Source organism: Bemisia tabaci, chromosome 1 (assembly GCF_918797505.1).
Source record: "Bemisia tabaci chromosome 1, PGI_BMITA_v3".
NCBI lineage: Eukaryota > Metazoa > Arthropoda > Insecta > Hemiptera > Aleyrodidae > Bemisia > Bemisia tabaci.
Window position 1 is genome coordinate 17,638,262 of NC_092793.1, and position 16,669 is coordinate 17,654,930.

General features: G+C 43.8%; 1 protein-coding gene across 2 annotated transcripts in view; it reads left to right on the forward strand.

The window, feature by feature from the left end:
• ptc (protein patched) overlaps window positions 1-16,669 on the forward strand; it is a 96,035-nt gene that overhangs the window by 33,661 nt on the left and 45,705 nt on the right. For both annotated transcript variants that reach the window (XM_019046959.2, XM_019046958.2), the window contains exon 2: window positions 12,017-12,209. In XM_019046959.2, coding sequence (XP_018902504.1) covers window positions 12,017-12,209 — 193 coding nt within the window. The remainder of the gene's footprint in view (window positions 1-12,016; window positions 12,210-16,669) is intronic.

Below are 16,669 nucleotides of genomic sequence, written 5' to 3' on the forward strand. Positions count from 1 at the left end.
TCTGTTAACCTTTTGAAGTGCTGCTTCTGGAGGACAAATCATATCAAGAACTTTACACAGTGTAAGTACGGGGTTTTGCTTTAAAAATGGTGCTGTATCACCCAAAACCCCTGTATGGCTCCAAACAACCATCGCCATTTGAGAGAACCGATGCAAGTAATGAAAAAAAAATGTATTTTTGTGAATGAGGCTGGTTATAGATCATTCAATTCACTAGCGAATATCATTTGAATGTCATGCAGAAATATTCAAAACATTGCTGTGAAAAATTTGGGCATAAAACCCGTGGTTCCCGCATTGATTTCCCATTTAGCGTTCTATCCGGTGACTATCGCTGGGCGTTCAGCCGAAGTTCGAATAATAATAACACTCTAAAAGAAAGAGAAAAATTTATTCACTTATATCATGAGTGAAACATGTTCCCTGCAAGATTCACTTCAAAAATTGACAGAGTTAATTGCGCATTGTCCATTTGCCCATGAAAATCACCCATCTTCCAAAACGGCGAACTCGCCAGACAACCCCTTAATTCAAGTCTCGCCAAAGTAAAAGAAAATGTGCTGCGACGTTAAAATTTGGCCCAGTAGCTCTTCATAGCTTCTAGTTACACCTTTTAGCGGTAGAACCCGGATATTTTCCACCGTTGCCAAGTTAAAGCAAAATTTCGGTTTTTTGGGTTCCTCCTCGTAACTTGCTTGAATAAAACAAAACAAAACTTAAAAAATTAATCAATATTAAGAAACGACCTGACAATACTTGACGTGCTTATGACGCCAAACTTCTGCATTGAATGAAGTGTTCTATTCCAAGGTCTCAAAGATGCGTTTATCTACACTTTCTGGAACGATGTTTGTTACAGACATTATCAGGGGCTTGATGCAAACAAAGTTTAGGTTCCATAATTGCTTCATTTCCTCAGCTAAGGGCTGATATTTTGCCGTTTTCTTTTGATATTTTTGCTTCTAGATATGATTATTAGGGATGCTAAGACGGTTATGTGAGCAGAGCGATCTTGCTTATCAACAAGCACTATGTCCGGCCTGTTAGCTAAGATGGTTTTCTGCCCTGCTAAGGAAGAACGCCGTATGAACATTCGACAGTTGCCAAACTTCCTTCGATTAAACGTTTATTTTGAAAGAAAGGTAATAATGATTTGTCCTTCAAAATTTCAGAATCTTCAGGTAAAATTGCGAACAAAATTATATGAAAAATTAGAAGAAAAATATTCATATGTTTACCAAGAAATTCGTGTTTTTTAAAGGATATTTGGCAACGCCTGAAGGTTCATACGGCGTTCTTCCTTAGCATGGCAGTTTTGTCAGTTGTGGTTTCAGAGTTCTCTCATTTATTATTAATATTATTAATCCATTTTGTTTTTAAATTTGAGGTATGTACCTATACTTTCACCGCCAGGATTAAAAGAGATAAGTTGCGGCACTTAAAACGTGCAATTTAGTGAACAAAGACTGTATAATTATCTGTCAAACAAAATCCAACAAGCTCCCTCGACGGATTTTCGCGCCAATGTCGATACTTTTGGGATATTAGTGTTGTGCCGTCAAAGGTTTAACACAACCGGATAGGCAAGAAAGGCGTTCAAATTACTTCCCACCATTGCCACACGAGGCTCTTGTGACACGAATTTCCTCAATATACAACAGTTCATGAAAGCATTTCAACGATGAAGCTCTCAAACCACGTATCTTACTTTATGCGACGCAGCCAACTTCCAGCCATACTTTATCTTTTAAATGGAAAACTACTCAACACTAATGTTTAAATACTGCCATGATTTCTCTTCCAAGTGTGAAGAAAACATGAGCTAATCAGGGAATGATATTGATTTTTTTCATTTTGAAATGTAAAATAGTAGCAAAGATTTCAAAACATCCCAAACGAGCTGCGTTGTTTGGGAGCTTCATTGTCGATTTACTGGCTCTTTAAGTTTTCCAACACTTTACAAATTTTCCAGGTTTTTCAATCTAAAATTCCCTGTCTTTTCTATATGTTTCTAACCAACGTTTTATTTTTCGGCATGATTTCTCATGTATCTGCTAATCTGCTTTACACAAACACGTTTTAGTGTCAAGCCTTGTGAATTCCAAAAAACCCAAAAATCAAAACTTCGAGGGCAGAAGTTACCCTTTACGATGATATTCCTGATCCGCAAATAGAAAGACAGTAATTGTAAAAAGAGAATTTTCCCGCGAGCTTCCATAGTTTTTAAACTAAGACTCCTGGGAAATTGTATAATTTCAGAAAAAATGGAAAAGTCGGGGAGTTTAATTTTCAAAAACCTTAAAATATTATGGGAAATTCAAGGATTACCTAAACCCAGGAAAACCTGTCATCCTGTTGAAACCCATCCCAAATCCAAGAAAACTAACATCCACAACAAAATATCCACTAACTACAGTTGCTTCTGAAGCAGGCCGTTCCGATAATTTTTTGTCTCCCCGCTTTTAAGGGTTTATTGGAATTTTTTCATTCATATAGGCCTTTTTTTTGTGTGTGTGAGGGTGAGGGAGGGTGTGTGTGAAAGTGTCTATTTTAATCACAAAATGCACCCATTTGAATTGATGCCACAAACATTTTTGATATGTTTGTCACCATCGGAGACTTTTAACAGTATTTTCAATGGATCCTGTTGAAGCGAGCCGAAACGGTAATTTCGCATCCCGTAGATTTCCAGAAGGAGAATTTTTTCTGAATGGAACAACGCTAGATTTCCTTTTATGGCGCCACGTATGCACCGATGCGCCTGAGATGCGATGGATGCTTGCATCTGTTAAAAATAATTTTGAAATTTTTTTATTTATATATTTATTCATGACTATTCAATTTTTTTTGGGAAAGGGGATTTTTAGAAAGAGAATTAGATTAATATTGAATACGGTGCACGTGTATCTGCAATGAACGGATGGTTTGTATTCAATTGAAGCACATATCTAACAAAACGGATTGCACGAGAGTTTGTGATTTTTTGTGAAGAAAGGCTATAATTTGATTTTTTCAAAGGAGAATAGGTCAACCTAATTCTTTGAACTTTTCGCTGAAATTTCCTCGCACAGGGAAGAAAAATCACGACAGTTTTGAAGTATTGCCGAGTAGTTTTCCAAATAAATAATAAAGTATAACGGGAAGTCTGCGACGTCGCAAACCGAGATATGTGGCTTGGAAGTTTTGCCAACGATTTATTATACATATTCACTGCGCCCCCCATAAATTCCTCAGAAGATGCAAAATTTCAAGTGCCAATTTTATTGGTAAAAAATAAACTTTTCTTCGGACTTTTATTGAATTATTAACATTAAATGTATTTATTAGAGTAATTAAAACTGAAAAATCATTCATAGCCATCGAAACTTAGTCGTCCGTGCCTCCTTGACGTTTGACTTTTCAACTCGTGATTCTCTTACCATAACGGTACGAAAAAAGCACGAGAGTTGCGGAGACGGAGGATTTTTTCTTTCTCAGATTCATAAAAGAAGAGGAAACAGGAGTCCGGCCGGATCCGGAGGCGCGGCGCGGGTGTGATATGTACCTGGTCAGCCAGGCCAGAGCGAAAGAGAAAGGTGCAAGGGTGCCGTGCAACGCAGAATCGGCTGGAGGGTGCAGGGCAACAAGACGGCGGGGAGGGGAGGTCCACGCATTGAAAGAGCGCGTGTCGTGGTGGAAGTATCATACAGGCGTCGACTTGAGTTAATAAGCGGCGGCCACGGTTTTAAATCCGATCCGAGATCTGATTCAAAAGCCGGGCCATTTGGTATCCGCTCAAGTGAGGGGATAGAATACCAGCGTCTTTTGCTATTAAATCAAGATCGGACACCGAAAGGCCAGGTATAAAGTTCGGAATCAATGAACTCATACAGTAGCCGGGACAACCGCTCCGAGTTCGTCGATGGAGAACCCAAAATTCGGGGAAAGGTAACTAGACCTCAATTTAAAACCCATTAGCGGCCAGTTCGCTCATCGATCGTGAACCGCGTGTTGATGCGAAAAATCGTATTGAATACCGGTTGAGGATAAAGAACTCTGCAAACTGACCCATTTGCCAATCATCCTCCCAATCGTGTCAACTGCGAAATCGACGACGAATTATCGGATACAACTGAAAAGGTGGTTGCTGATGGATGCAACCGTACATACCATTTGTATTTGCGAGGTGGTTGACAATATTATCATCCCATACGTGGCGATGCTGAAGTTGCATTCGACTTGCCGTAGTTTACTATGGCACACGGCGAGCACCTTGATTCGACGGTGTCTACTGCAGTATAATTTCCGGCAATGTCGGTGGTGCCCTGCTGTCGGGTCTAAGTCCTAGTTCGCCGTCGAGCGCCGACAACATCACAAATGGGAGGGGGGCGAGTGACTGCGACTGCACTAAGCGCCGTCGCCACTAGCCCCCACCGCTGGCCGTTTTTCGACACGGGTCTCCGTAACAGACCGAATTAGCGGCTGCGGCATCTTGTATTCTATGCTCGATGGTTTTCATGTTATGACAAAAACACAACTTTTAGTTCGAATCACAGGTTGTGCATTAGGGATGTTGATTAGGGATTCGAGACATCTGGAAAGTCAGGGAAGTCCCAAGAAACGCCAGGGAATTTCGCGAGTCGCGCAGCGGCTGAGCAAGTTGAGCCGCTGCTTTTCGAAAGCGCTCCAACATCCTCGAAATGTCTCTTTCCCTCATTGAAATCTCAAGAAGTTGAGATTTCGGCCATAGCTTTTCTAAAGTAAGCGTAATCAAAGAAGAAAAGTACACGAGCGGAGGTCTTGAGCGAAGTTTAGGGTAAGTCTAGAAAGAGCGGAAAATTTCATGGTGAGCAAGAGAATTTTAGAATTGAGTATTCGTGGAAATCCTATGTTGGTTCTCATTTACACAAGGAATGTCGCTCGTGAGAATTTTAGGACGCCCAAGTGAACTCCCATGTTTACTTCTAGACTGTGCGATCAGGTTATAGAATCCTCAATGACAGTTTTGTTTCCCGCAAGTCTAGAGATTTTTTTAATTCTTCGATCCCTCCTTGACCTATTTGAATTTGACAGAATCACCAGTAGACGATGGTGCCCAAACAGAAGCTAATAGAGACCCCCTTCCCTTCCCAACCGGTCTCTCGACGCAAGGTAGAGGCTTCCACAGGACTGGATTAAGGGGGTGGCCACATGGGCCACGGCCCATGGCGGCAAATTTTGCAATTTTTTTAAATGTAGGTATAAAAAAAATCGGATTTAGAAAACAAAATTACAAACGAGAAAAGGTGACAAAATCTCTCATTTCCTGAGAGTTTAGTAATTTCTAGTTTTGTCGTCTCTTAGTGATACTTACAAGAGACAGCACCCTCAATAAGTCGAGTTACGAGAGAAACCAAACTCGCAATTTAGCCTGGAGCGGCGCGGCGCAGAGAGCAATGATGACGAGGACTTGAGATGAAAAGGAGAAGCCCTCGGCGCGGCGGTCGGCATGTAACACATATTAGCGCCCACAAGACTGCACGAATACTTCATGCATTGCATCAAACACAGTGCGGTCATTGCGGACAGCGTGAAACGGATAGCGCCTACAAGAATGCATGAATACTTCACGCATTGCGCCAAACACAGTGCGGTCAGCGTGAAACGCATAGCGCCTACAAGACTGCGTGAATACTTCACGCATTGCGTCCAACACGGTTTGGTCTGCGCGTCGCGGCGGCGGAAGTTAAAATTATTGAACCATATTTATGTTTGTTCTTTCATAATTTTTTCGTTCATTTCTTACGAATGGAAGGCCTTGTCCACACAGAGATAGGTTTACGAAACTTAACTTTCGCGCAAAGTTCCGTGAACTTTTGCTAGAAGTGTTGACAGGGCTTTCCCAAAAAATGTGTTCAACACGAGTAAACGCGTCTTATGCACCCCTCCCCAGCTGGCACCCTCATTTGATGGTTTTCATTGATGTTTCAAAACGAATGAGAAGGGGGCGGCAAAATACTAGCGGCCCATGGGCGGGCGGCAAGTAGGTAAATCCGGCCCTGTTGCAGGCAACGTGTTATTAGGCAATTCGTTTGCGGAATTTTGTCCAAGGAGCGTCGAAATTTTAGCATTTTACGAGAAGTCGTGAGGAACGGCAGCGCTGAGCAGGGTTGTCAGACTGAGATCGATAACAATCGGGCATTTGATGCGTGGAATAGAGCGGGTAAAAGTGGTGATTATTTCTCAAGCACAGCACGGCAACCATGCCACGGGGCATTCCGAAAAGCATCGCGGCGCAGGCAAGCACCTCGCCCCGATGCTCGACCGCTCGCTCGCTGCATTCGTATCTCTATTCAATTACTCGTCGCGCTCTTGCGCAGTGCACCTTCGCCCAGTGTTGTCGGACCCTACGACCCGGACGAGTGACGTCATCCATCGCAAGGATGCCAGAGAGGAAATCAACCGATCTCATCGAGAGGCAGGTCCGTCGCGTCGCGATGGGCACACGCAATCGAACTTGCTTGGAGCGCCAACCGTAGGGGTGCTATAATTCCTAGCAATCCTTCGATTTTCTCATTCCCTTCTTTATTTTTTTCTCGTTTTCCCCTTCCTTTCTTGCTCCTACTACTTTGCCGTTTGTATCCAGAGTCCAGGCTCTTAAAAAGCTGGACGAGAAAAAATAATCTGTATTCAGCCTGATTTTCGGTTGAATCGAGAGCCAAGCCTCTCAGTTTAAGTGAATTTCCTTTTGGATTCATGCAAAAATCGGATTGATCCAGGGATGCAAAATCTTCCATGTTTTCTCGCGCCCACCCGCAGGCTTTTCACATGTTTCTCATCAGGTTTCTATATCATTTTCCACCGATTTTAAAAGTGAGGCCTTTTTTCCCTCTTATTTTTCTTGATTTTTGTCTTTTCACCATTAAAAATTTTTCCTCTTTCCACATTTGTAAGAGCCTCTCCACATTTTCTCACGCCTAGGCGAGCGCTTGATCGAGCATTTTCTGCACTCCTGTCCCCTTCTTTCTTTATCTGCCTACGTATTTTTTACTTTCATTTACCATCGCTAATGCACTCCTTTCTTTTTCCTCCTCATCTTTTTTCCCTTTGCCACATTCGTCGTTTGCGGGGGTGACGATTCACCCTCACAGCGGTCCCCATGCAAGTTCTAGGTAGGTCAAATTGGTCTAATTTTCTTTAATCTGATTTCGCGCTGTTTGGAATGGCAGAATGGCACACAGTTAGATGTATCATTTGGAGCGGCGTAAAAATACCACAATTAGAACAGATTTTAAGTTTTAACGTAACTTTGTTGGTAGTTTGAGTTTACTATGTCGATTTTCTCTGAACTATCCGCCAAAGACTGCGACGAGGTAGGAGGAAGACGAAGGAACAGGCCACTCCCCTCGGTGAAATTTCGCCCGTTTCAGTCCGCGGAAAGTGGCTGTCTGGTAATGACGAGGTCCAGACTCGGTCGACCACCAAGCTATGCTCTCGGACAGCGCGGCTTGTAATAACAAACTACATGTTTCGTTTCAAGACTTAATGACGTTGTTTTGTTGTTTTTATAAGCTATCTCAGGAAAGCCGTCATCCCTTCCCGCCTCCCCCTTCCCGAGCGTTGCCAAGTACCCGGTCCGTCTCGAATTTCGATATCCACATTCCACATGTCGAGATCGTGTGAAGGCAGGGATGCAGGGCCTCTTTGCTCCTTCATTTTGGAAGCTTCTAACTTTCTCAAATTTGTCCAAGTTCATGGTGACGACTTTCATCTTTTTTATGCTCTCAGGTCGCCTTGGAAGTATCCGTGAAATATTTCATAAAATATCACGAAGTTGTGAAGAGTGGAACATATTTTCAGAGGCTGGTTATGCAACACGCACTACAAAACACCAAGAATCATAAACCATTCACCTTTTCATTTAATTTTCCATCGAATTTCGAACAGAGTTTTTCAATATCTTTCATGTTTTCATGAAATATTTTACATGAAATTTCAAAATTTTAATTCGTGACGAATTGCAACCCTTTAGGTCGCTGATTGAGACATCCAGCAGCGTTGCTACTCTGGGAAAACTTGGTCAACTCAGCCCGGTCCGTCTTGCTAATCTCCTTGCCTGTCTCTTGATGATTTCTGAATTTTTTTCAACCCTTAATGGCAGAGAAACTCCGATTTGAAAATGTTAAAAATAGGAAGTTGAAGCGATATTTTTCGCGGGCTTCAATGACGCAGCAAGGCGGACGGAACAACGTTTGCCGATTGGCTTAATTCAGCTTTCACGCATCGTCTTGCTACGTTGATTCGACCTTCGGTTTTTGAACTTTTTGATAAATTGTTCGGCAATTTCGCCAGATTACCCGTAAAAATAATCGTACAACAACCCTGCAAAAATTCCTCGCCACTGCTCTTTCTTCAATTGAAGCTCGTCTCACCCTTCAGACTCGCACTGAAAAAAAAAAAATCTCGGTGTATTTACTAAGAAAACGGTAAAATTACCAAGAATTCAGGGTTCTATTTGATCCCAGTTTTTTCTTGGTAAAATTACCATTTATGGAATTGGTAATTTTACCAAGAAATATCGGTAAAATTATTGACTTTCTCGGTAATTTTACTGGACCCCGGTAAAAACGCCAATATTTTTTATCGACTGTGGTAGAATTACTGAGATAAAATGGCAAAGATACCGGGAATTGATTACCAATAAGAGTGGTAATCTTACCTGAGAAAAACAGTAAAAATACCGGTTTTTAGGTAAGCTTACCAGTCTATGTTGGTAAAATTACCAATAATTGGTAAAAAAAGTGAGATGGTAAAGGTACTGACGGACCTTGCTAAAAACGCCGAGAATTTTTTTTCAGTGCATGTCAGCCACATGTCGACCGAAACTTCAGATTCTCAGAAGAAGAGCACAATGCGGCTGTTTGCCGGGGTGGCTCTTTGGCAACTCAGCGGGGACCGCGGTGGGGGAGGGGGTGTTGGAATCCCTGCAAAAGGGAACGGGGAACCGAGAAAGTGAGTCGTCGTCGGCCCGAGACTTAACAGCCGAAAACACCCACACGCCGCATCCCATCACCAAGATGACTCCTGGTCCCCGACAACCCCCCACCCCTCTCCCCTTCTCTTCCCTGTCTGCCCTCGGGGTTGCCACCGGCGAAGACCTCGGCCTTGCGCCTCTTCGCCCTAATTTCGCTCCGTTCCCAGAAACGAAGCCTCCTGCCCCTGCTGTCGGCTCCGGCTCCAGCGCTAGCGTTCGTCACATCCCCGGACGAAATATTCCAGAGACCGCGCCGCGCACTCCCATATCGACGGTGAAACTACCAAACCACGTATCTCGTTTGCGGTGTTTAAAAATTTACGATCACATTTTACTTTTTTTGAAGTAGACCAAATCAATATCATTCCTTGAAATTTTCACAGAATTTTCTCTGCACTAAGAGGAAAAATCACAGAAATTTTCAAGACTGGACGTTAAGTAGTTTTTCATTTAAAAAATAAAATATGGCAGGAAGTCTGCGACGTCGCAAACCGAGATACGTGGTTTGGAAGTTTCACCGTCGATATTCCCTATAATATATAAAAGTTACTCTCGGAAGCCAACTATAAACGTCCAATTATGAAGCGTTTACTGATCTGGAAAGTCTTAAAGTAGCACTGGGAAAACGCATAAATTCCGCAAGAAGGTTCGGAATTTTTTGCCATATACCACGCTTTTATTTGCGCGCCAGGAAAGAACTTCGAATTGTTGTAATTTGGAAAATTTTGTCAGAACTGAGATTTTCTGTCGAGGTGGTCCCCTGTTTTTTTGGAAAGCACTGAAAAAGCGCCGTCACAGTACAGCGTTCCGACAGCCGAGACAAGTAGATGAGTTGAGTAAATGCATGGTGCAGCAATCCGCTCCAATTTTCCGAAAACTCGCGTACTTACCTAGTGAAGGGCTTGCCCTGTCATTTAGCGTTGATCTCCGGATTCTAGTTTTTCATTACACGATAATACTGCCGTTCTAAGGAAGGACGCCGTGTGAACATTCGAGAGGTGCCAAATTTCCTTAAATAAAATGTCAATTTTTCAGGAAAGTCATGGCTATTTTTTCTCGAAATTTTCAGGAACTTCATGTTAAATTGCGAACAACATCATCTAAAAAATTGGACGGAAAACATTCATATGTTTACCCGCAAATTCGTGTTTTATCAATCGGAATCTGACAACGCCTGAAGGTTCATACGCCGTTTTTCCTCAGCGCGGCAGTATATCGCTTAAAGATTGTCTCTGAAATCTGTCGTCTCAGCCTTCTCAGGGCGGAAGAATCCAAGCGCTGAAAGTTCAATCGGACCGGCTCATTCATTCATGAATCGGTGTTTGATTTTTTTCTCTTTCTCGCGAGGCAAGGCGGCAGGGTCAAGGGCTCGGGCTAGAGTTCCTTTATACTGAGAGTCAAGACAATGTGAATCCATTTCTGATTGGTTCCCGTATTTTAGGCCTTCGCAGTGTCACAAACGGGAATAAAGATTACATTTTCACCAATTGCAAAGATTATAATTTGGAATGGACCGAGGAATTACGGGTTCGGCAAGGAACAAACGGAATGAGAGAAGGAACGGAGAAAGGAGTTTGAGAATGGGCCGATCAAAGATTACGAAAAACGTTCAATTTGTGTAATCTTTATTCCCGTTTGTGACTCCATGAGGGGTGTTGTCTTGACTCTCAGTATAAAGGGGCTCTAGCTCGGGCGAGTGTTGGCCCCGGAAAGGCCGGGTTTTCTCGGTGAATCCGGCACCCGCGCACCGCGATCCGACCGCCAACGGGAGCGGGATCGGGATCGGGAGCTTGGACTGCGATGAAAGCATCGAGTCAGCACTCCGAAGCCCGAGACTCCCAAACGTAAACTTACCTTGCACTTTTCTCTCTGGGTCAGTGTCTTCCACGTCTATCGCATTCGCGGAAGCAGAGGGATTCATGTGAGGTCTCGTCGCAAGTGATCTCGCGTCTCTCTAGGGAGATATCCCTAGAGTCCCTTTATACCGAGAGTCAAGACAACACCCCTCATGGAGTCACAAACGGGAATAAAGATTACAGAAATTGAACGTTTTTCGTAATCTTTGATCGGCCCATTCTCGAATTCCTTTCTTCGTTCCTTCCCTCATTCCGTTTGTTCCTTGCCGAACCCGTAATTCCCCGGTCCATTCCAGATTATAATCTTTGCAATCGGTGAAACTGTAATCTTTATTCCCGTTTGTGACACTGTGAAGGCCTAAAATACGGGAACCAATCAGAAATGGATTCACATTGTCTTGACTCTCAGTATAAAGGGACTCTACGGAGATATCCCCAGATCTACGGATTTTGCGGCTATCCTTGGGATTTCTTCCAGTAAAAAAAAGTAAAAACATATTTTGCTCTGAATCCTTCATTCACTTGATGGAACCAGAGAACACTCACAACAATTTAACTTTAACACGAGATTATAAACTTTGAAAATGTATATTAACAAAAAATGAGTCGTATCAAAAACTCTAACCTTCAAATTATCTTGATTTTAACAAGAAGGACAAATTTGTTTCGAGAGCCTAATTGCTCCCATCTTCAGCGGGGTCCTTTTCGTTGAAATCAAGGTAATTTGAAAGTTAGGGCCTTTGATATGACTCATTTTTTGTTAACACTCAACACTCACAATATCTGGTTGATGCTGCCAGAAATTCTGATTCCACGATACAACCAGAATGGAAAACTTGAAGGTGCCTGAAATTACAGGAGTTATGAACAAATGACCTAATCTACTGAAATACACGTGTTTAGATGGGAAATTCCGCCTGGTGAAGTCTCGAGGAGGCAGATTTTCTCACTTTTAATCATATATTTCTGTCATTTTCCATATGAGAAAAAAATAATTAAAAATACCGCAAACTCAGCCTATTGAGAACTCTCAGATGCAACAAAATCATTTTTGCGTGCAAGTTCTCCATTTCCGGTTTGTAACTCCCGAATTTTTGTCTTCATTTTCCTTGTTTCTATCTAACCGTTTGTTGACTATTGCTAATTGTGGTTTTGATTTTCATTTCAGGGCAAAGCCGTTGGGCAACCCCACGTCCTCTCGTTCAAAGCTAAGCTACAAGCTCAGCTTTTTGATCTGGGATGTGATATACAAAAACATGCAGGAAAAGTCCTGTTCGTAGCGATTCTGGTCTTGGCCTCCTTTTGCGTGGGCCTCAAATCCGCCGTTGTTCAGACCAGAGTCGACCAGCTTTGGATTGAAGGTAAGGGAGCATTTTTCAGTGGTCTAATCATATTTTTATGAAATTGCATGCCTCTGTTTCTTCAGAACCTGGAAGATCAAGCCAATTATCCTTGCCTCTCATATTTAAATTGAACAGAACTTTTTCATTATTCTAGCGTTTTTGAAAAGTAGACCGCGCTATTTCCCTCATACCCGTAAGGCACGCGACACCTGTCCTCGTCAATCGCAGTGAAAGTGACGTCAGAGTTCACTCATTAGAAAGAATCGAGGATACACCCTCTTCTAGCCGCCCTTCGCAATAGTGTCCTCGAAAGACCTGCAGCAGCTTCCCCTATCTTGATTGCGTTTACTTGTTTCTTGATTGAGGGTTGAATCAACCCTCGTCGCCGCCAAATTTCCTTAAATACTAAAATTTTTGATCAGTGCACTCACTATGAGTAGGAAGGATTGTGAAAATTAGTAAGACTGGATAATGGACCACTAGACAAGGTACGAATTTCAGCATTCTGATTCATGATTCGTAACTAAAATTTCTCGTAGAATACGACGCGCACAACGAAAATTACCGAATTCAACTCCTTCCAAAGATATTTAACGATTCTTGATACGTGAATTCAAACCACCCGCTCATGAAAACTCAATTCTCTTGTGATTCACATCGCGCGCTGAATGTTATTATGACAGTCTCTGCTATATAAAAATCTGGCAACCTCAATCTTGACGCTTTGGCTCAGCTATAGCAAATTGCTTACCTATAGTTTGAACAACACATTGTGGGAAATGAACATTGCTCGATTGAGAAGCTTTCTGAAACCGTTTTAGTGAGCGATTTGACTCACGTAGAGCTTTGAGTTTCTTGAGAGCGGGCAGTTCAAATTCCTCGTAACCAATGTGAAATAAAAACGATAATATCTTCGTCAGGAGTTAGTTTCAGTAATTTTCGTTGCGCGAATCGTGTTTTACGTGAAATTCTGGTTAAGAAACATGTATCAGATTGCTTAAATTCGTACCTTGTCTAGTGGTCTATTCGAGTTAATAGGTCGGCAGCTCTTTTGGGCCCAAGAGCTACATGACCTGATCAAACCTAACCTCCGAAACGAGTTGTCCATACTCTTCCTATGAAGGTATTCTTCTTGGCCCGATTCGGCAGCATTGTTAATCAAGTGTTGTGTTTCGGGGCCGGAACCCGCATGATAGTGTCTCCCAGCCTCTTATTTAGCACCTTTCATCTAATACCCGGCCGGGCCGAGCAGCGGCAACATCCGTCGCAGGGCCCTGCTCGCTCTCGTCTCGTCCCGTCCGTGCGCCTGCGCGGTGCGCCGACGTGGACTGCCGCATCCGGTTCCGCCGCCGCCGCCGCCGCGAGATCCGCCGTCTCGCAGACGTTTTTTGGTCCTCCGGCCCGGAGTCCTGTCCGTCCCTCGGGATCCCTCGCGTTTCCCACCTCGCGTCCAATCCCGCCCGCCGCGCCGCGCCGGTGATCGCCTGCATCTTAGCCCTCGCAGATATTCCTAAATAAGGTGTCTAGTGCACGGAAGTAGTACTAATACACAAAAAATGCCAAAAACAAAGAGAGACCCTCCACTAACATCTCGGCTACAGTCGGAAACTTTTACTCTCGAGGATTCAACACTCCCCTATGGGCAAACGTAAATGCCACTCTTACTCGGGAAATACAAAAAATACGCTTTCACCGAACGTGGAGAGGTAATTCTTACGCATTGGCGTTGCGCCTACAATTTTCGATGTAGGCAACATGGGCTCCCACGTGGTCGAATAGTGGTATCATCATGAAACATCAGGCTTATTATAAGATGGAGTATAATTCAAATAAGTTTGCTGTACCAGTAAGTTTGAGTACAACAATAGTGTCGGTTAGCCCAGTTGAATCTATGCAGGCTTTTTTTTCAGCATGTCGCCGCTTTTCGTTCGAGCTCATTCGAACGCGTGGTTGCCCGATCAAAGAAGCACCATTAAAAACTACAATGGCTGTCGAAAAACTTCTCGAGACAGTTTTCCTTGCAGCCGCGACCAAGTTTTAATAATCTCCAAACGACTCACTCAGAACGGAGTCATGTCGGTCGCCTCCCTTCCCCCCGCTCGCTCTCCGATCACCCCCTTCCCTCCTGAATCAGATTCCAAGGCATGAAACTGTCAAGTAAACTCCTAAGAGGTGTACATTTATCTCTCACGAACGGTATCGTAAGTCGTTGACTAATTTCACATTCGTATGCAAATGGTTATTACTTGTCCTCCAAGTTTTAGTACAAGAGCACGGGGAGATTTATTCCTTCGGCCCATGCCTTCTCCGCTTATTTCCCTTTTTTATTTTTCCCCGTATCTGATGACCCTCGCCTCTCGGCCTTCTCCCGACTATCTCCCGATCGAGGACCCGGTGGGGTGTGTGGTCGAAATCGAGAGGGGGATGCCACGCCGGCCGCTCTGATTATTTAGGAACAGCTCAATTTCGGTCCCGAGCTTGTGAGCTGTGAACAATCGCTACATTATAACTCCGTTTTGTCGCTGTTCCCTCAGTCATTGTTTTTCGGTTGATATCTTCGGATTTGATTTTTCGTCCCTACATCCAATCACCCGATTCAAGCCCGGTCGTTGAGCGCCCACAATCTTCCTGCATCTCTGTACCCGTCTGGGTTTTATTGGTATTTTCTCTCGGTTCTTGCCTCTCTTAATTTGTCATCGCGTAGAGTTGGTACACCAAATTCATCGGCCGTTAGATGTTCTCTCCTTCTTTTTTCACTCGTATTTTTGTTTATTTTATCGCACCCGTTTTGTCCTTGCAGCATCATGCTCTGATACGGTGGTCAGATAGTGAAAGATGCTCGGTATGAACATTAATTTCTTTGAAGTTGCGGGTGTACCCGGAAAAGAGAGGTTTTACGGAACCGGGAAAAGTTCAGGGGGAAAATTAGGAAAGTTTTCCGTTGAATCGTGGAGTAAACACTGTAGTTGTCATTAATTTTCCAATTTTTGGAAGTAATATTATAATCGATTGCCTGTTAAAATTGCGTGACTTCATAACAATCTTTGTGTAAGAATATGAGGTGAGAAAATTGTCTGTGTGAAAGTGTTCTTATTTATCTCAGGATGTAGCGTAAAGTCGTGAAGAGCAAATCCTGTCTCCAAGTTCTAGAATGAGGAATTTTTCTCACCTTCCTCATCCCCAGGGATCTAGCTGGGTAAATGTTTAGCTGTTCTGGAACACCGAGAAAAGTGAGGAGATTTCTTAGCCCAAGAAAGCTTGAGTTGTCTCCTCTCTGAATCAATTATCGTAATTTTCTGGACTTTAAAGAGGAGTACATTAAGAGAAATCCACGAGCTTTAGAAGAATTAAGTTCGTTTCGGCTGAATATACGTTCACACAGAGGATGCGGTGAAATAATCGAGTCGGATACCACCATTTCACCCTAGCGGAGCGCATTTTGCCTACGCTGGAAGATGAAGGCGATTCGGTGCCCACGGTAGCTCCTTCTGTCGTTTCGTCATAGCAATCGCGTTTCAATGCATGTATAACCGTGGATATTCATCGGAGTAGGCAGTCTCACCCAGAATAGATTATTTTTAGTACATTTTAATGCAGGAAAGACGTGTAACCCGTTTCAGAGAATATTTGGACGTATTTCTGCCAAACGGAACCATGCGCAATACGACGTGAGCCGTGTTATGCATTTATTCTTATAGGTCTCAGGGTTCATGTCTTAATGCGTGTAGTTTCGCTTGACAGAAATACGTCCATTTGAAAAGCTAACGTCCTTGAATAGGTTTCTTACAACTTCAACGTGACTCTTGGGCCCAACTTTTCCTAACCGAACGCTAATTGACGAGCCCCTCGAAGGAGACTGGTGAGTGTGTGTGTGTGTGTGTGGGGGGGGGAGGGATTGGAGGGGGTGGCGGCGTTGAACTCGGGCAGCGAGTCCGGCCGGCCGGACACGGTCAAGCGAAGACTGGTGGCGCCCTCCGCCGGATCACAGAACGTAGGAGAATTAATGGGCTTTGCCAATAATCCTAATAATCATTTACAAATGGCTATATCCGAGGAGCCCCGGGCTACCCCCTCGGACCACACAGCGCCCGTTCTGTGTGTGGCCGGCCGCGGCCCCGATGCGCGAACCCCGATCGGATCCCCCCGCGTTGCCGGGTCGACGGAAAAAGAATCGATTGTCAGGGTGTACCCTAATGATCGATAATTCGCCATAGCTTCCAACAGGAGAGTATCGATTCATGCTTCGCCTCTGGTGCCCCCCGCCCCTCGGATTTTCCGAAGACAACCGGCAGAGACGAACCCCCTCCCCCGCCTCCGTTCTACCCGAGATTGTGTAAGTGTAATGTTCAACTATTTCAGAGCTCATCCCGTCTCCCCAGCCCCACTTTCCCCCGGATCAACTCTGAATCTCTTTAGTCCTCGCGGTGTTGCCGCAACGGTCAGGTTGGTGTTTTTTTCCCGTGATAGACCTCAAAGTG